Genomic DNA, 21161 nt, shown 5'->3' on the forward strand with positions numbered 1-21161 from the left:
ATAGTGAATCAATTATACAACATTGAGAAAACATCAAGCCACAAAATAATCCTTTCAATAGCTCTTTTTTATTTTCAAAAGAATAACATTTCACTCAAATCTTCTTCCCTTTAAAGAAATGCTTTGTATTTTTTCTTCAGGTAAAATCTAATTTATATTTTATAATTCAAATTGCTGTTGAATCAAATCGAAATCAAAGCTTAGCTGGCTTTCCAATATCGGCCATATAGTGTTTGTTGTCCAAAGAATTGATCTTTTATATTCATTAAATTGGTCATTTATAACCTTACTCGTAGGGTGTATGTAAATCAAGCAAAATAGTTTTGTTTTATTTTGTCTGACTTGAGCACATGGCCTGATAAACTTACCTAAAGATATCTGAACTGAGGCCTAAATGCCTACTTTTAAATAGAAAATGATAGGTATAGCACCATTTGGCTGCCTTCCAGTACTTTTGTTAACTGATAAACAAACAAAAAGTGGAAGTTTATTGTTTGTCTTTGTCTACAAACACAAGCATTCAGACACCAAAGGACTATAAAAAAAAAAGTGTCCAAACTATCCCCCCCCCCCCCCCATCCCTTGTGAAGATAAGTCATGGGTGTCAAAGTGGCGGCCCGTGGGCCAAATATGGCCTGCCACATCATTTTGTGCGGCCCAAGAAAGTAAATCATGGTTGCTAACTTTCTGTTTTCTGATCAAATTCAAGTGAAGATTATAGATCTGTGTTCTTTTTAGTTTAAAAAAAATTTAACAATAAAATTGAAATATTGTGTCTAAATGTTTCTTCTTTCCCATCTAATTTTTTATTTTATTTTCTGATTTAAAAAATGTAAATCAATATTAAAACAATCCACTACTAGATAATATTTTCTATTAAGAGGCTCAAGGAGAAGACTCATACTAATTTCAATTTCTAAAAATGATCTGTCAATCAGCATTGTCAGAAAACCTTTCAATTCATTAATTTATTAATTTTGTTTGGGGCCCCTTTTATTTTCACAGATGGTTTGGACCAATTAGGGCATAATTTGCCCAGGCTTGCTCCCTTCCAAATTGACTTAAATATTTCAAAAGCAGCCAAGATGGCGCCGTTCAAGCGGAAGCCTGTGGCAGTAGCTCTGCACCAAGGGTGTCAGACTCTTATGTTTTTCATGTTTTACAGCTCTTCTATCTTTTTTTAAATGACATTTTAATATTTCCTAAAGCATTCTTTTTTACTTTACTTTGTACTTTATACTTTTTACTTTAATGTTTTTACAACTTTCCTTGTTCTGTTAGCCTGGCATTTTTCGGCCACTTCTTTTTTGTTCGGGGGACCAGCCAGCCATGCCTACGCTGTCACACACATGGAACTATCTGTCACAATACGCAGCAGAAGGAGCAACACCTCGGTACCGCCGGAGGTCTGGAGCTGGACAAAAGTGCTGGGAGAAGAGGCAACACTTCTGACCAACCATTCCATCGTGGGATGGGATGGAAGAGTTGTAGGCCCCTAACAGCGACGGAGTCGAGATTTTCTGCCCTGCTGCTGTTTTCTTCAGCTTCAGACTACTGAGTAACTGTGCAAATAAGCTTGCAAGAGCGTATTCTCCACCTTGGTCACAGTCTGCAGCAGTTCCCCATCTCGTGGAAGACTTCCTGTGTGTGGTTCCAGTTTTTGCCCAATTTACAAGGTCGTTTTTGAGTCCGATTCAGCTACCGCAACCAAATTGGCGCTGTTTAAGCAGCAGCCGGCGGCCACGGTAGCTTTGTCCACTCTTGTTCGTTTTGTGTTTTGCGGCTTTTATGTTTTAATGATTTGATGATTCCATTTACTTTGATTTGCTTTGTACTTTGTGCTTTTTGCTTTGCTGTTCTGTGGGGTTCCAGTTTTTGTCCAACTCTACAATGTCTTTTTGAGTCCGATTCAGTTACCGCAACCAAATGGCGCTGTTTAAGCGGCAGCCGGCGGCCACGGTAGCTTTGTCCACTCTTGTTCGTTTTGTGTTTTGCGGCTTTTATGTTTTAATGATTTGATGATTTTAATGATTGATGCTGTTTATTCTGTCTAATCACCCTCTTGCTACCTGCCACAATGTAATTTCCTGAATACGGGATGAGTAAAGTTATCCAATCCAATCTTACCAACGGTGTTGCATCTAATTTGCTATGGTGTGTCTATAAAGTAGAATTTTGTTTACAATGATTCATCTTTATTTTAATATAATCAACAGTTTTTATTCTCTTTTCAGAACGACTGGAGATCCTATATAACTTGTCTTGCCATCTATGACGAGGTGCTTGATATTGAGATCCTCCAGCTAAGGTGCATCTAGTGTAGTATAGTGAAATACTTGATTATCTACTGCCCTAGTTGCTCCTTCTGGCTGGAGATCCCTTTCAAACTCAAGTTGGAGACTTTTCTACAAGCAACTTTTGAGAGAAAATGCTTCCATCTTATGGTTTACTGATAATGCCAATTACAATTCTTAGAATGTTTTTCTAGTCATTGACTTGGCTGTTCCAAAGTGCTCACAGTGCAGGTAGTGTACACTTCACCTACTGCAGTATGTGCACTTCAGGTGTGGCCAGTCACTTGGACTTCTGCAATGAATCAGCATGTATAATTCGCTGGGCTGACGAAGAGTTTTGTTGGATTTCTCCCAGCTTTTTCACTTTCTGCTGTGCAAATCCATGCAAAGCTCTCTGTTTGTCCTAAAATGCACAGGAGATGGTAGCCATTTTTGGGTTTTTTTTTTTATGTCTTGTGGTTTTCAGGTGGATGACCTCGCAATTTCAATACTTGGCTAAATTTAAAGGAATTGCACAGTATCCATCTGTAATCCGCCAGATAATTAGGTCGTCTAAGTATTTATGATTTTGCAGCAATTTGTACTGGCAGAGGTGGCTTATGTTGATGTATGGTGGTCTGTTTGAGGTTAGTGTATGGCTGTGTTTTAGCAACACTACGATACAACTGGTCAAAAGAAGTGTGAAGACTTGGATTTTCCTTGTGGTAAAAGCTATAGTGATACGATGTGCTTTACTGGTCAAAACCTGGATGATGATAAAATGTAGTTGATTTGAATTTCATTATTTTGTTTTGCATGAATAAATAAAAAAATAATGAGGTAAATTGTGTATGATAATTTTCTTGACTCTTTGGCTGCAGGTGGACATGTTTTTGTTCTAAAATATTTATTTCAAGTGTAAATATTAATCTATATTTTGTTGCATGTAGTACTATAACATACAAAAGTGATGTTGGCACGTTGGTTAAACACTAGATGGCGTTCTTTCCACTTCATTGAAACTGAGTGGAGCAGAGTCTTTAAACTAACTATTCTAATGTAATCTTAGACAAAATAATTTTCAGTCAATTTAAAGGTTAAACTCAAGAATGAATTTGGGGTAAAAAAAACTTGCTATTTGTGAACTTTATTGGATATTCTCCAGTAAAATACAATATTTCCCCTACACGTTTATAATTTGCTTAAATATTGACTCACAAAGGCACAGCGACCTTAATTGCATCCAATAATACTCCTGATCATTCATCACCAACAGCTAGTGCGTCTCATCAGTCGTGCTCGCGCACAGCTTCGTGCCTCCATGCACGCGCTTGGAGAGAGCGCTCGCACACGCAACTCCAGTTCAATCAAGCAGTATTCGGCGCAGGAGATCACAACTTGTGAGGGTCGGCGGTGGATCGCAACCCTAAAGAGAGATGCTGGCCCACTAGAGTCATCCAAACAACGCGGATGCCAGATCCCCCAACTTTAAAGCGTTTAAACAGCGTTTTTTTTGGTCATAGCACTCAAGTTTTTCCTGCGTAACCATGCTTAGTTTAAGAGTCACCAGTGCGCTTTTTTTATCTGCCTTCCTGCGTTTGTTCCCCGGGATCTCCCCCAGCCAGACGCCGAACTGCCAGGAGGTTCGTGCTGTGTTTCATACTCTTCACCCGGGATCCAAATGGGTCCCCGAATCCGCCGTGTCAGGTAACTATACTTCACCTTCATTTTCACCTATCGAGGATGCACATAATTGCATCTTGTGTCAGTAATACTCAAACTTAGTCCATCACACTAAATGTCTTATTTCATTTGCTATGTACCAACCAGTAAAATCAGTGGGAGACAACCTTCTTATTATTGATTTAGATTTTGTTTGCTTCAAGTTTAGGATTTTATTCTGTATTAGAAATAGCGTTTCTGCATATCTGAAAGTTTGACAATGTACAAGGAATCTTGAAATATAAAACTGAGATTCATTTTTAGGTTTGAGGCTTCATTCAGCCTGTTGCATTGGGATTTAATTTACAATTTCCATAATTGGAATGAATTCTAGTGACATGCATTAAGGCAAGTTATTTTTTTGGCATGCTTTCTATGTTTCACATTCATCTCTCATCTATGGATGCATGCAATTCCAGCAGCGTGTTTGCACCATGCATCCACTTTTAATCAAACATGCTTCACCTGGGCCAGCAGATATCTGACAGCCACTGGGAGGAATTTCAAGCACAGCCATAGAAATATTTAGCTACCACAAATCTCAGTCTGTTGGTCTTCAATTAAGTAGAGAAGTTCATTAAAGTAAAACCACTACACGGTCAGCCAAAGGACGAATCACCACAGTTAGGGCATAAGTTTTGTTTCTATACATACTACGACATCAACAGTTGCAGTTATGTTGACAACCAGGTCAATATGCTTAGCTGGAATAAGCTATAAATATAGTATGTATTCATAAGAAAGCATACTAATGACTTCTGTTTGATTGGGAGACTGGATTCAAAATGAGAGGATGGCTGTAAAGACCAGTGAGGAATACACATATGTCAAATTATTGTTATTAAATGTGGTGACATTTGGAAAAACTACTGAATTACAATCAACATTCCAGGCGTAGAACCGAAAGGGTGATGATTATAGTGTGGGAGGATTCAAATGTCTTCCCACATAACAACAAATAATCAATACAACATTATTCTAATGTTACCTAAGCCGAGGGTTGAAAGAACATTGATGATGGATAATGTGTCATGTAAGTAGATTTTAAGCAATACGTATATGCCTAAAGTAATACTGTATAAAGATCATTGGTCGAATGTTGTGAGACTCCAAAAATGATCGAGGTATTCAATTTCGCTGCCATTTTTTGAAGAGAAAGGACAAAAGAAACAGACCAAAAAGTTGTTGATTTTGGACAGAAAATATGTAGTGAGGTCATAGACAAATTTATCACAAGGTATGCACAATGTCTAAAGAACTCAACTTTGCAAATATAATACAAGAAGCTTTGATAGTCAATGCCACAGTTTGAAGCCAAACAATTGTGAAGAACTATGTGAATAATGTATGTATTCTACTGAATATAAGACAGCACTGTGAATAACCTTGGCTATGAGAGCCATGCTTACACTTTAAATGTTGAATGTGTGTACTGACCAATGTTGAGTGGGTCAACAGCATGCAATAATGCAGTATTAAATTATCTGTATTTATCATTTTTTTGTTATACTGAGCATGCATCTACATGGCAACAAGTATCGAACTGATGATTAAAAAATGCTACTAAAATATGAGTATCTAGCTAATTCTTTTGAGATATCGCAAACCTTTTTGTCTTGTTACCCCAAGCATTGAAAAAATAAAAAATGTAAACATTTATCAGAACAAAATGTGAACATTTGAAGGGAAGATACCCTTAACCTAAAGCTGTAGAAGGCTGTGATGACATCTGTCTTCCTTTAATCCTTACCAAAAAGGATGCCTCTCTTCATTTTCTCTTTTTTTTTTTTGTTAAAACAAATACCTACATCTTGCAGAAATGAGGTTGCCAAAGACTTTTTGGCACCCGCTTATTGTTGGAACCAAAATCATAGAGCTGCCTAAGAGCATCATCTAATCACTTGCAAATATTATAAAATCCTCCCTCACTAGAGTACAACAACACTAAAGTGCATTCATTTAGTAGTTGTGCATAATATGTGTGCAGAGGCAGCTGGCAGTGTTCACACTTCCAAATTTTTAGATCATTGCTTTGTTTTTTAAAAAAATCTTGAAACACAGTGAAAAGGATTGCAGACACTTAAAAGAATTATTTCTTGTCTCAATATTTAGGTTGCTTGTAAATTGTGCTGTTTAAATATTTCATTTGCCGTTTCTCCTATTTGCCTATTGTTCATAGCTGTGAGCAAAAAAGACATAGAAACAATCCCATGTGGCTTGACTTTACACCGGTAGTTCATCTATAATGTATGCTCATAACGAGTACCGTATTTTCCGCACTCTAAGGCGCAACTAAAAGATTTCAATTTATCAAAAGGCACTAGTGCGCCTTATAATCCGATGCGCTTTATTTGCTCTATTTGGTTTAATGTAGCATAATCATTGTATGAAATTCCCTTAAGCACAGGTCAACCTAGTTGATGTATAACACAACTCCTAACCACTATACCACTACCACTATTACTATTACTACAGCTCCATCCAGTGGATGTATAACACTACTACTTCTACTACTTCTACTACTACTGTATGTATAACATTACCCCTATTATTAGTACTACAGCTCCATCTAGTATATGTATAACACTACTAAGTCATACATTGTAAATGAAATTGTATTGTAATTTTAAAAAGATATGAATTAAAATCTGAAATATTGTGAGATTAAAGGTATATATTGCCTATCTACATGTGACACGAAGGTTTTTGATTTCATAAGCTTAATTTTTTGGCAACGTTAGGATTGTGTGAGCACTTTTTTAATGGAATATTATATAAAGATAGCTTTTCAAGATTTACACTTAAAAAAAACTTGACAGCTACTCTGCATGTACAATGGACTGACCCCCGGCCCCTCAATCTCAACCATATTGACCGAAAGTACATGATAATTGAAAGGCATCACCTTGAGCTCAGCTTGTATATTGGGGACATTTACACATAGATTGATCTTGGCCCACATCTTGTCTTTCTTCATTTTGAAGAGTGAATTCATTTGCAAGTAAGCATTTTGATCCTTGAAAGTAATTGACCTCAAGTTAAATGGTGTGAATATCCTCCCAACCAAAATTAAACGGCAAGTTTTACAATCACTTTTTAAATAAACTTGTAATGAGAAAGCCAATACGTATAGCCTTGAATTGTACAATAGAGGAAGGTAAAATTCTCGTGTGTTTTGACTAGGGAAATTCTTTATATCTTTTTGATTAATTTGCGTAGTAAAGCACATTTATCATCTGCCCCATGACATGTATTTTTTTATTTTTTTGTAGTCAGGTTTGAAAGTAAAATTCCAGGATACGCCGCCTCTGATTTGGCTCTGCTCACCTGTGTTGTTGCTGACAGTCTATTAATTTTGCTCTGCATCTTGAAATGAAGTCGATCTTATAAATTGGATGTCATTGTCTGTATTGATTCAAGGCTTGAACAATGTTAGATTGTACCCAAAAGGTGTGTGACAGTTTTACCAGCACCTTATAAGGCGCACCGTCAATGAATGACACATTTTAATTTTTTCCCATATATAAGGCGCACTGGATTATAAGGCGCCGTGTCTATTTTGGAGAAAATGTAAGACTTTTAAGTGCGCCTTATAGTCGTGAAAATACGGTAGTTTATTGAGGACCTGGAACAAATGAGAGAATTTACAAATATGGCTCTAAAAATTCAAGTTACTAAACCATTTGTATGACTCATTAGTTTTATAAGTAGACGTACCACTGTAAATATACAAACACATTGAAAAACACAGCCCGTTCGTTGCTGGGTCTGGTTTGGGATTTTGCTTTCCCTGCTGCAATGCCACAAACGCAGTAGTAGTCTGATGCACCTCCTGCAGTCTATTGGGGAAATATGTCCTTTGAGGTATCATCAGACAATAGTGAAGTTCTATTACGCTGACCCTGCAGCGTTACTTTAATTGGTCACAGTAGATTTTGACTGTCTAAACTAGTTCTCTTCCCTCTGGTGTCACTTTATTAAATTAAATCCACTTTTCCTTTGTTGAGAAACATTCATAGTTTTATCTGTGTTGATATATTCTTTGGAAAAGATCTTTGTGAGTCCAATTAGTTCTCATCAATCGATGAGTAAACAACCTTAGGCATGACTTGCCAGCTGCACATTTCATCCTCACCAGTTTTATCAGTGGCTCTCTATCTAAGAACATGCTGGGTTTGTTTGTTTGCTTGCAAAGTGCAATGCTTCTGGCTTCCAACTTTGTGGGCGAGAAAAAAAATACTTCTGATCTTAGTGCACAGCCTTGAGTAGTCCCATCGTTTCTCTTGACCAAATTGATCTCAGTGGAAAACAACACACACATGATTCCATCCAAATGACTCATATTTTTAGCAGCTGTTTATTTTGAGTCCAAAAAGAGTGTTTTTTCAGAATAATCTCAATCTCATTAAGTCGGGATCTGGTTTGAGAACAGCTCTTAGCGCAATTACATCAAGAGGCAATTTAGATTTTTATTTTTTTTCCATTAAGACTCACAACCCCATGTCTCTTGTTAATTTCCTGACAGGTGCTGACCTGCAGATATGCCAAACCAAAGGCCCAGTTTGCTGTTCCAAAAAGATGGAGGAGCGCTATCAGGTAGCGGCTCGCAGTAACTTGGAATCTGGCCTCCAAGTTGTCAGTGCTCGACTCAAGCGTATCATCATCCAGAATGCTGCAATTTTCCAAGGTAATAACTGAGATGATTACATTTTCAAAGACATTTAATAGAACTGATATGGATGTAGTTAGTAACAGATCAACTTCAAGGTGCTTAAATGAAGGTTGTAATGCGCAAATGTGGATGTTAAAGCTAGTTTTCTTTTGGTTTGGCAGTAAGTGGCAGACGTGTTGCTTAAAAAAAAAAGTGTGACGGACTCCAGAGACTGTAGCACACTTACAGCCATGAGTGGTAATTATCTGTGAAATGCAGCAGTGGTTGAGACAACCACTCAACGGTGGTGAGAAGTCAGACAGGTGATGAGAGAATGGGCATGTTATTATGAGAGAGCACTTCAGGATTTTAATTCGGGGAATTGAGGGAAAATTGATAAATAGTTTTACTTGTCCAGAGTAAAGATCTCCTTTGCGCATATATTTGAATGTGAGTTCAGTCAGTGTTTGTGGATTTCAACAAAGCTATTCAACATTAAGGCTATTTTAAGAGTGTTATTAGCAAAAGCATTTTCTTTCCCGAATCAATTATGCAACAGAAAATACAGTTGTGAAAAAAAGGATATTTTAAATACTTTTTTTCTCATAAAATGATATGGAAAAAAATGGCCAATATGTTAAATTTGGCTTTCTTGATTGAGATATTGTTGACTTTTATGGATGTCACAGTTTATGTAGACCAGACATGGCCATGATAACCAAAAAAATAGTTCATAAGTCATAGTAGAAAGCTTCTGCTTATGAGTTTCTGCATCGACTTTCATTTTTATGCACTTTAAAAAAAAAATTCAATTATTAATAACAGAAAACAATTGCGAAGAAGTGAATTCACAATATATGAAGTCGCGATAATCATGATAAGGAAAGACTGTACTAATCAAATGACAAGAAAGTATTGCAATTTGCTTTGAGAGTCCTTAAGCATTGCACAGGCAGAATCCCATTTTCCATTTTAGGCTATGGTTCGTTTTCCTTCATACAGAAATAGTGCCCTATTTGAGGAGTTATGATGCATTTATTTGAAGTTCTTGGTTACACAGTATAAAGTTAGAGTTGCTGATGTTTTTGGGCCCCTCAAAAAAATCCACATTTGGCATTTTTTTTTATTTTCTTGCAATGTTTTTCAAAAATTTCCTTTACTCACTTTGCTATTTTAAGCTTCACACAAGTCCACCCCCTGACATGGCAATTAAAAAGGGAGATTTAATAGGGAGTTTGGGGTTTCCTCAAATTGGTCATCCACAGCTAACGACATTAGAGAGCGTTGCATTTTCCTAGATGCGATTCAATACTAATTGCTTTAGCAAAGGGCTGCAAAGAACTAGCAAAACATCTCTCTGCCTAACATCCTTTTAACATCTCGCTCTTATCTGTCTCCTTCTACTTTATCTTCCCCTTCTCCCTCATATCCTGTCATCCTTCCCCTCTATCTGTGTCTCAGTCAATCTGTTTGACTTTCTTTCTCTGTTTATGCTACCAGTATTGGGAATTGAGAGTGTGTCGTCTTTGCAATCTTCTTTGCTGCTCCATGTTTTTTTTTTTTTGCCCCCCACTGACACTTTACTTTCACCACAGATCAAAAGGCTTCTTCTCTCCACTTGTCTATTGCTCCTCTTTGAGTACTCCAACTTGGAATCCCCTTTGCTCTGTTCGCTTTTCCTATGCATCACAATAAAATACATACTTTATCCTCACAAGGGTCGCGCTGGGGGTGTCCTGGAGCCTGCCATGCGTGCCATGATTACCTGCTTTAATGGTCTAATGCTTTCAATTTAGTTCAAAATGAAAATCTGCAAACCTGTGCCTTTTTAAAGTCTAAAATGAGACAGCAAACTTGCAAATCCATATATTTAGGCATGCAGTTTGATTGACAGCTCTAATTGTTTTCTTGCTATAAGCCAGTTACATCATGTCGTGCTGCAGAAATCTGCAGATAAATGCCAAAAAAACATCTTAACATTTAAAAAACATCTAAATAATCTAAATAGATCTAGAGCCCAATTTAAAAAAAAATCTTAGAATTGGATTGGTGTCTAAATAAACCCTAAAAAAGATTCATCTATAATACAATAATGATGTGTTCTAAAGACCCTCATTCCGTCAGCTCGTTCTCATCACAGTGCATTAGTCGTCCACAGTTGGGGGTAACCAACCCTGACCCACAGGGCAGTCATACCCGAGTCCAAATGAATAAACATGAGTCGACGGGATTGGCCTGGATTGTTGTAATGTAATGCATGAGAGTGCAAATGTGATATCCACTAAGCCAGCGTGGTGCTCTTGGAACAACTCAGTCATTGATTGTATAGTTTGGATCACTAAGTCTGTTTTCAAGGTCAGGCACTCTGTTGGAGAACTCTTATGAACATATTCATTTTTTTTGTATTAATCCATATTACTATACGGACAGTTCAATTTTTTCAATTTAGGGACACAAATGACATCAGAATTGTTATGAAAAAGTCTACTCTCTGACTAAGTAGCAATTTCTAGCTTGAATGCACCACTGTTGCAGTAAATGAACATTTTAAAAAGGGAATAAATGGCCCAGTAGACTGCCTCAGATTCCCAATTGGTATATTTATACTTTTAAGTGGACCTCAAGTTACTGGTTTTATATCTATTGAAATATCAGGAACAAGTTGTATTTCCACACATGAGACATTGGAAATTCATCTTCATTGTCAATTATTAAGGACCCTGAGGCTCTTGTCGTCTTTACATCAACTTGCAGTATTTAGACCGTAACATTTAACTGGAAAAAAGTGTAAATGGACAACGCCCTTGACTCCTACTTTATGCCCAGCAGCTTCCATATTTATCATCTCATTACCAGCAAGAAACGTTTGATCGACTTTGCTTCGTATATGATTACTACTTTAACAAGGAATCCAAACGGCGACCTCTCTTTGGCCAACTGCTGGCCAACCTTGACAGGACTTTGCCCTGGTGTCTCAGATCATGCTGAATTGGCGTTTTCACTAAGAGATCTAATGAGAGTTGACTGGCTGGTGGACAATTCCGACAGGCTCTGGTGGTCCATAATCAAAATTGGACCTGTGTATCCTCTGTGCCATTTCTTATTGGCTGGTTAGCTATCTTCTTGACTGTAAATGCCATTGTTCTCAACACATACTTTTACCTTGCAATCGTTTTGTTTACCGAAGTATTTTTTTCTTAATAAAAAACTGGTGAGGTGAAGAGTTTGAGGACTGCGAGAAGTTGTTTACGTGCTGCCTCGGGCCAATCTAATAACTTAATGATGAGCACTTTTCCTAGCTCCAATAGGCTCCTCAGAGCATCGTTTAGAAGGCACAATAGGGGTAGACGAACCATTATCTGATCTTCTTCCATCAACTTGCAATTTAACTTTGAGTTAATTGCCATTGAGTGCATTTTATCATCACGCTCATCAGCCATTAGTTTTTTTTTGGTGTCGTACTATTCTGGTAAAATCATCAACAAAGTAATACTATGTGGATCCTTACTATTTTAGAACAACACTTTTGTTTTTTTATCTAAAAGAAGTCACTGAGGAGTCTGTGTCTATGTAGTGAATTGCCTTAGAGAACATTTTAGAATGTGTGAGTCTGAGAAACAACATGAAAAAAATGCACCTGCAAATCCTCGCTGACTGTGACTTTGCTCATTATTCCCCTTTTGTGGAGAGAGTCAGGAATATCTGTCTTAAGTCCCCAGAGGCACATGCAAAATAGATGCATTTTGTCACTCTATTAGGATGACAAGCGTTACGCATTTAGTAGATGAAAACATGTGCTTTTATCCTTATACACATACATCAATGTTTTTATTGATGATTTTTAAGCTGTCAGTATAGTATTTTAATTCTATTGTTATTTGAACTCGCCATTTTAGTCCTTCAACACACTGTTGCTGAAAACTTGAATAAAACATTGATTTATTATAGTCCATTTTGACATGATTAAAAACAATACATTAATTTAATGACAATAAATACTACACGATTACTCAAATATGAAATTCTCATCACTGACACATTGTTTTCGACGCTAAAATACAGTTTTTTTTGAAAACAACATTGGATGAAACATGGAGTCATGCTAGTTACCTTACTACATGATTTAATTTAACACGTTTTACCGAGATATCATTGACTTTTTCTCTAAAAAGTCTTTCTTATCCCTGTAGGTTTTATGTAGGTTGCCAAGCTTTTCTGTCTCCACAGGAGGTTTTCTGCTCCCTTCTTAACAACAAAGCTGGCACCCTATTTTAAGTATGTTCATGAATACCTTTTTAATCACACTGTCTTTTTTATTTGACCCACACGCATGTGACAGCTGTCTCTCTGTTGATAATAATTCAGCCAGTCAACACGGCATGGGGTAAAATTGATTCAATAGTGGAATTACCAAAGAAAAAGAGCCTCTTTCAGACATACACTCGCTTTTGGCGTGCTCATCTTACATGTGTGCACTTAACAAAGGAATCATTTCCGTCTTAGAGCAAGTGTGCTACGTTGTAGTAAAGGATTTTCTGCTTCTATCAGTGTTGAATATGAAGGTTAAAATAGACATTCCAAAAAGTCAAATAACATTCTTCACATCTTGTCATAGTTTCCCTGTCCATTGAACAACATTTTTTTGAAAGAAGACTTTTCTTCAAGAGATATACAATAAGTTTTACTGGTAAAGGATGCGTTTTTTGCTGTTTAGTTTGCAAGTTGTGGTTGATGTGCCTCATTAGATTTGTTTATTGGTGCAAAAAGAGAGTTTTTCAGTCTACGGTGACTGTTTTCACAGGCGGAAAGACTTGATTTCCGTTGTGAACAATTCCTACGCTACCTACCACGCTGTGTTCTTTATGCTGATGTGACCCAAAATTGTCACCAGTGGTTTTTCAGGACAAGCCGAGTAGCTCTCGGTGTTTGAGCCACGTTTTAATGATGAGCCCTGTTGCACGCCTCTCGAGCTGAATTTCATCATGGAGGAAAAACAAACAGTGTGCAGTGAGGATCAAAGTGTCATTTGAAATGCTCTCATCAAACCAAGCAGAAGGGACTGACAGCTCCTCCCATCTCCAGCTGAGCCAAGGATCCTTTGTTTTTGGGGCTGTCTGATGACAAGTTCATGAGTTGTGATGGAGTGCAGACAATAGAAGCAATATGTAACACTTATATTGACTTTTGCACGTGTATAATGGCAAATGAGCTGCTTTAAATCAAGCCACGCTATTTCTATATGTCATGTTTGCTGGGAAAATGGAAGTCAAACTACCTGAAACAGACAAATGTGTACTTAGAATTTATAGTTTCAATTTCAGGGCAAGTGCAGGCAAACTTTTGTTCAGGCTGGAGTCTTAAGTTATAAGCGAATAGCTTCCCGTTCATTGGTTCTATTCAATTTTTACAGTTATGTCTTCACCTCGTGACCTCACTGCTTGTCCTATGCCTTTGACCATCAGCCATTGCAGAGAGCTGAATATTTTATCTGTTCATGAAATATTAAAATGCTTATGCAATATGAGACTAGTCCTGCAGCCAAAACAACTATGGTTGGGTGGAGGGGTCTCGCCTTTGGATAAATATAAGGAATGACACTTGGTAGACTAGAGGCATATATACATACGCATCTTAACATTTAGATCAATTTACAATTTATTTAACCAAAAACACCAGTGATTCATCAATCAGTAAAGTAGCACAAACAGATTAGACATACTTTGAACTACTACATGTTTTATTGTATTTTTAAACATGCAACTAAATACTATTCAAGATGAAATACAATATTTGTATTAGATGCAGAACAGACATCTCAGAGCTAAATTGAAATCAATTATAGCCAAATTAAGTCTAAATGTCAGGTGACTCAGTTTTGGTTGGCATGCTTTATGGTTTAATCAGTGTCATGATTCAAAGTATATCAACAGTATAGCAATGTCAATGCCACCAGGGACACACAAACAAACCAGTAAAAGAATGTCCAATGTCTTGGTTATTCTAAAGATCATAATTTAACCTATGGTACTCTAAGATGGACAATATTTACGTCTCTACACAAACAACAGTACACTGTTAAAAAACATATACATTTAGATAATCCAGATTATAAATGACAAAAACATGCACTTTTGGAGAAAAAAGCAAACTGACCTAAACAATCACTTTGCAATGGAAGCATCTGTATAACCTATTTTTTTCATATGAGTTAGCCTGTGCATGAAATAAAAATAAGATTATCCTTTTGGAGCTTGATTTTTACCCCTGAAGAAAAGCTTAATTTCGTATGAACCTCCTCTGATTGTGCAAAAGATTGGAAAGATCAAATAAAACATCTGATAAATTAAGTTACCTTTCATCTAGTAGATAAGAAAATCCAGCCTTTGAGTTTTACATATCAATGATAAATGTGAAGCAGAAAGCCAGAAAAAGAGAGGCTTCTTTTTCAAGAAAATTCAAGCGAGAATGTTCTCGAATTCTAGAAGAAGTCTCCGGCTCAAGGTAGACTTGTCCATATTTAGAAAATATTGAGTGATACAGAAGGACACCATGTTATCCCAGCAAGACTACGAGTGGATGTCAAGGTCAAGCAAAAACTAATTGTGTTACACAGTGAGACCGAAGGAAGAGAAGCGGCGCAAAAAAAAAAAAAGTGCTGCACGCCTCTCTGCCCTCGCGCCATGACTGATGTGAGGAGAAATGTTTTGGCTTGAGGAGGCTGTGCAATCTCCCAATGGACTTCCTCCACCCACCTAACGCCCCAGCCTCTATTTCGACATCTCCAACCAAGAAGAGAAGAAGAAAGGCTAAGTGGTGTGAAGCAGGGAGTGCTCCGACAAGCTTATTCCCGGTCTGGCTGTCGGTTGAGAGGTGACGGGCCGGGAGTTTGGAAGTGGTGGGTCGATCAAAGCGGTCCAGTAACCCTTATATTTTAACATGTACGACATATTTTGCTTTTTAAAACCTTCATTGTAGGTTTATTCTGTCAAGCATTGGGCCTTTCTTCTTCGCAGAATTCAGACAGACAGGATCTGGGGGGAAAATAAATGTGTCATGGCAAATGCGGACCTTGTTAGTATCGATTGTCTGTAGCTGAGCGGCCAATCATTTATAATTTATCCTTGCCTGATGGCCAAGATGGAGGGTGGACCAGTAGAGCTGTGTTTCAGTACGTTTTCATTAGGAACCAGTTTTGTTGTGGATTTGGAATGAGCCACCAGAGAGTTGTTCTCCAGCCTTCAGGGAGAAGATCTCTTTGGCCATGCCGACGGAGTCATTTTGGACAAGTGCTTGCAGGATGTCGGCCGGCCTCACCGGGTCTACTTCAGGGAATTTGCACAAGAGAAGTGAATCATGCCCTAGTATTATTTCAGGAAGTCTCGTCAGTGCAGCGGTTTACTCAGCTGAACACGCTCGGGGCATTCCCTGAAGAGTTTGATGCAGAAGAGTTGACAGTGTCACCCTGTCACTCAAACCACTTGCCCTCCAACCCAATTCCCAAGAGTCGCTCTGTTGTTACCTGTCTCCTTTTTCCATAGTTGACTTTCTGTTTCTCATCCAACATATACCACTTGTACTCTTTTAAATCATGTCAAGCTCTCATTTTGTTATGGGGTTAGGGTTACATTTTAGGCGATTTAAAATCCTAATTTGTAAACTCCTAAAGTGTATTTGGCAGGCCCAGCCAATCTATGTAAAGATGTATGACTTATAGTCCACAAAATGTGGTAAACCCATCTGCTAAACCAATGCTTTCATGACTATTTTGACCAAAATTCACCAGGAAAATGCATATTTTCCGACCACTGCTCTGAAGTCAGCCAGAGTTCACAAGTCCATGCAGTGTTAATAACCGAGAGGAGTCCTGTTTACTTCCACGTCACTCATCTCGCTTCTGTAGTAAGCTGAGCAAAGGGCTTCCATTAAGAATGTCTTTAGTAGAACACAAAGACTTCAGATGAATGAGAATAGAAAAACACCCACTCCAAGATGTTTATACAATGAGGTCAAATGTACTTTGTCGGCTTGTCTGTCTTATTCCCCAATGCTATTAGGCTTATTTGAGGCTTACACTTCCTCTCTATGGATATTTTAAGGATAGTACATACAGTATACTTATTCTGTATTGTAGAAGTTTTTTTTTCTGCCGTCACCATGACCATCATGCTATTTCCTCTATTCTTATTTTTATCATTTATTCATTCATTCATTTTCCTACTAAAGATTGGGGGTGCTGGAGCCTATCCCAGCTGTATAGGCACTGACATTACACTTTTTGTTTTCACGAGTTAAAGTGAGAACAATGGCAGCCTAATATTACCGGAATTTGGATTAAAAGCATTAGTTTTATTTATTTGTGGCCTTATTCAGTAGCTGAGAAGCATTGCACTTTTTTACTTTATAAGGAAATAGCAATTCAACCGTCAAGGTTGCCTTATCTACAATTCAAATCCAATTTCCCGTCCGTACTCTCATTCACTTGTGCTTCACTTTATAACTTGTGTTTTGGCTGATACTTTTCAAAGCATCCTTTCAAGTCGCAAAAGCAATATATTCATTTCCATCATTAAACGGAAACAAAGGATGCGACCGTCATTCATTAATTTATGTGGAGACTCTTTGTTATCTGTTGAATGAATTTAATTTTGTGCTCCTATTCATTTCCTCTTCATTTCCAAACATTCTGTCTAATATAAAATGCACAAAACACATGACAAATGTTGGATGAGGTGACATACTTTCTGTAGTGAGACAGCGGATTGTGCTCTAATTAACAATCACTTCTTATTGATATCATTTTCAGAAGGGCATGAGATTCTGCATTGGAAAAAAAGATAACACACATTCAGTTAGAGATCAAGTCAAACCCTGTCAAAAGCCCAGGAGAGGTGTTGGGTTTTACCACAACATTCTTGAACGGACTTGGTACAAAACCCAAGGGGTGTTGCTGTGATTGGATCTACTTACAAAAAACTCCAGTTGGAGTGTCTAGGTCTTCATTAGGTTAAGAGGGTCAATGTTAAGGTTAATCATCAACCCTGGGGAAATTTAGTAGTAGTTATACAAGACATGGAACAGAGCAAGATCATCATCTGTTAGGTTCATCAATAATTATACTTTAATATAATTATAAAACAATACATAGAGACATCTGATTAATTATGGACACCAATTAATTTGGCTTCTCTGATGATACTTGTGAGGAGAGTTCATTCTGACATCGTCCTAAATTTCTCCTAGCCATTTAAGGCCTCAAATCAAAACAATTACAAGATTATTGATTAATCCAATTGCATAATTAAAAACAACAACTGCAACAATCATCGCATATTAGATATTTATTAATAACAATTAAGGTCGGAACTCGAAAAACAACTCTATTGGAAATTAAACAAACAAGCTTTCATTCGGTAAAACAATTCCATAATCAAGCAAAAACTTAACCTATTCTATTGTATAGCTCAAGGAATTGCATGTTTTGTACAACTTTTTATATAAGCGCCTGCAGTAAACTTATACAAAAAGGTATTGAGTGAGATATAGTGAGACACATTGATGAATAGGACCAAAAAAAAAAAATCATAGTTACTGGAAGTCTTTTGTCTACTTGTATCTGTTCAAACTGAACAATACAGACGAAAAAGAACCTCTCGTTCTTGGCTGAAGTTGAGCCTTTTTGCGAGGCAACGGGTAGAATGTAGCCATTGCCATCTAATCTTTTCTTCCACTGACAGAGATCTGCTCTGTTCTTTGAAAAATAATAGGAAGCCTTGAGAACACACTGAAGAGGATGTACAAGACACAGCCTGTCAGACGATGACTTTCTAAGTTATTTTGCTAAAAAGAATTCCCTTTTCTGTCCCCCCAGATCGGGTTTCTATGCAAGTCTTCTTGTATCTGACAATTTCCAGTCAATATTCCTAGTAAAGGAGATACAGAATTAATGGAACTGTTGCTAGGCAGGACACTCTTAGGGTGTCAATGTCATATGAAAGTCGATAGATGGTGAATGGCAGTTGAGAAGCAGTTTTCTTTGTTGCTTTTGGAGCAAAGCAGAACTGAGGAACAGAAATATTAAATCCATGACATGGAGCTGCTGCAGTGTTAAAATCTGTCACTTTGCATGTAAATCTTCTTAAGAGTAGAAAACTACAACTACTCTTTAAAACTACAGTGTTTTCTGCATCACGAAAACATCTTATGTTGCTTTTTCTTTTAGAAAACAAGTTTTACAGCCAAATCTCGTATAATAAATTTCTACATCTGACTCATTTGAAGGAGATGTTTGTTGTTAAGAAAAAGGGAATAGTTGATGATTCTTCTTCTAACATAAAAGAACTGTTTTAGTCATTTTTTTTGGAAGAAATGACTTAGGAGGAAGAATAGGCTCTTCTGAATTGCAAGAATGTCATCATTTCATCTTGGGATTTTAAGTACCGTATTTTAACGACTATAACGCACACTTAAACGTCTTAAATGTTCTCCAAACTAGACAGGGTGCCTTATAATCCAGTGTGCTTTATATATGGAAAAAAATGTGTCATTCATTGAGGGTGCGCCTTATAGTCGTGAAAATACGGTACACATTGACATTTTTATTGTTTTATTACTTGTTATCGTTTGATGTAATTGTTCAGTTTTTTTTAAATGGGGCAGAAAGGCAGAGCGTCGCATCTGATTGGCTGCTGGGTCGCATACAGCGATGGCATCAGTTTGGATTGGGCAAAAGAGTTTGTGGTGAGGGCAACACATCTATTAATATCTATCTATTCGGAAGTGGGCGTGACTGGCTGACTGGGTGCAATGTCATCTTAGAACATGATATCCATGTTTGTGTCCACTTTGAGCATAATGTCTTGTTCTAATGGCTTACTCATTTATTTTCTTGTATACCGACTTTTATTTGCCCACACAGTCTTCTTCTCCTACATGCATATTTCAGTTGTGTATTGTTGGTTACACTAGGATTTTAATGTTTTTATTTCATGATGTACTAAAGCAATAGAGTCAGCCATGTCCAAGTGTGATTATTAATGAGCATGTTAGCAAAATACTCCCATTCCTTCCCTTTGTTGTACAAGGATTTGAAAGGGCAGTTTGTCAGGGATGCTGTTCTTTGCATCTTTGTGACACAAAACTGGCGTGCAGCCTGCTATGTGTCCCGTCCTTGTGCTTGTTGGGCTAATTATGGCGCCTCAGATGGAGCCAGACACCAACAGGTGTCCAGAAGTAGCTTCCTGCTGGATCAAAGTCTGCAAAAATAATTATACAATCCATCCCTTCCTCTTTTCTAAGATAAGACTAAATTCCTGCTGCTTCTAACCAGAATTTATTTCAACTGTTAACACACAAGCACACACGCAAATACATCTATGACTCTGTTCAACTCATGTTTTCATGTGAATTATCTTAAAGGTGCTGCGATGCCAAAGTAAAAATGAATAAAATGTTGGATTTAGTGAAATTGAAGACAACTCTGACAAATTTAGATGAAGAAAATATACTAATGAGTACTATATCGAATAAAGCTTTACAAGCTATTTGGTTGTATGTAACTTGTTTGAAATTAAATGAACAAATTAATTCAGGGAGATATATAGAGTATCAAATACATATTCATCAAATTCCCCCCAAAAAGACTCCCTTGATGCAAATAATTCCCTGTAGCTGTATCAGATTATGAATTGCATTGCTAATTAATTAGTATATATGTATATATATATATATATATATATATATATATATATATATATATATATATATATATATATATATATATATATATATATATATATATATATATATATATATATATATATATATATATATATATATATATATATATATATATATATATATATATATATATATATATATTTTGCATAATTATGATTGAAGAATATCTTAAATGAACACATACAGTGAATATATTTTTGTCATTTGAGTAATATTCATATACATATACATGCTGATGTGATCCTTTCAGTAAAGTACATATTTACTTGTCCCAATTTAAAGTAGATGTCAGATGTCATAACTCACTGGCTGCTTTTGAAGGCGATAGACGTGAAGTCCATTTAGACTCCCAATGGAAATCACACATGCTTCTTCACAGCCAGCATTCCTAGTTAAAACGGATACTATCACTATCTACTGTGGTGTTAATGTGTCTGGAACATGCTTTCATCAAATACCCCAAGGATCAAGGATTATAACACTTTTTCCTCAATATTTTTCACTCCTCTGAAATAAACCCATTTCTACATGTTCTTTTCCCGACTCATTACGGCATTGCAGCTTTTGTCACAATAAAAAGTGGAAACAAGGTGTAGGTGGTAGTTAATGTAGCTCTACTATTACTTACAGTGCCTGCCACTGAAGAACACATTAATTCCACAAATGGACTGAGAAAATAATTCATTTCACACTTGATGGTTGGGCACTGGACAGGAACTCCACATACAAAACTATTTGTGTACAAGTAATGAAAAGTCAACCTTGCATAGTCGATCCAC

The 21161-nt window shown here is 37.0% G+C and overlaps 1 protein-coding gene across 1 annotated transcript in view; it reads left to right on the forward strand.

Moving 5' to 3' along the window:
• Positions 1–3539: 3539 nt before the first annotated feature.
• The window catches only part of gpc3 (glypican 3), a 69694-nt gene continuing 52072 nt past the window's right edge, over positions 3540–21161 (forward strand). Inside the window, exons 1-2 of the mRNA XM_077733339.1 lie at positions 3540–3980; positions 8521–8682. Coding sequence (XP_077589465.1) covers positions 3821–3980; positions 8521–8682 — 322 coding nt within the window. The 5' untranslated portion in view covers positions 3540–3820. The remainder of the gene's footprint in view (positions 3981–8520; positions 8683–21161) is intronic.

Source organism: Stigmatopora nigra, chromosome 14, assembly GCF_051989575.1.
Source record: "Stigmatopora nigra isolate UIUO_SnigA chromosome 14, RoL_Snig_1.1, whole genome shotgun sequence".
Classification (NCBI taxonomy): Eukaryota; Metazoa; Chordata; class Actinopteri; order Syngnathiformes; family Syngnathidae; genus Stigmatopora; species Stigmatopora nigra.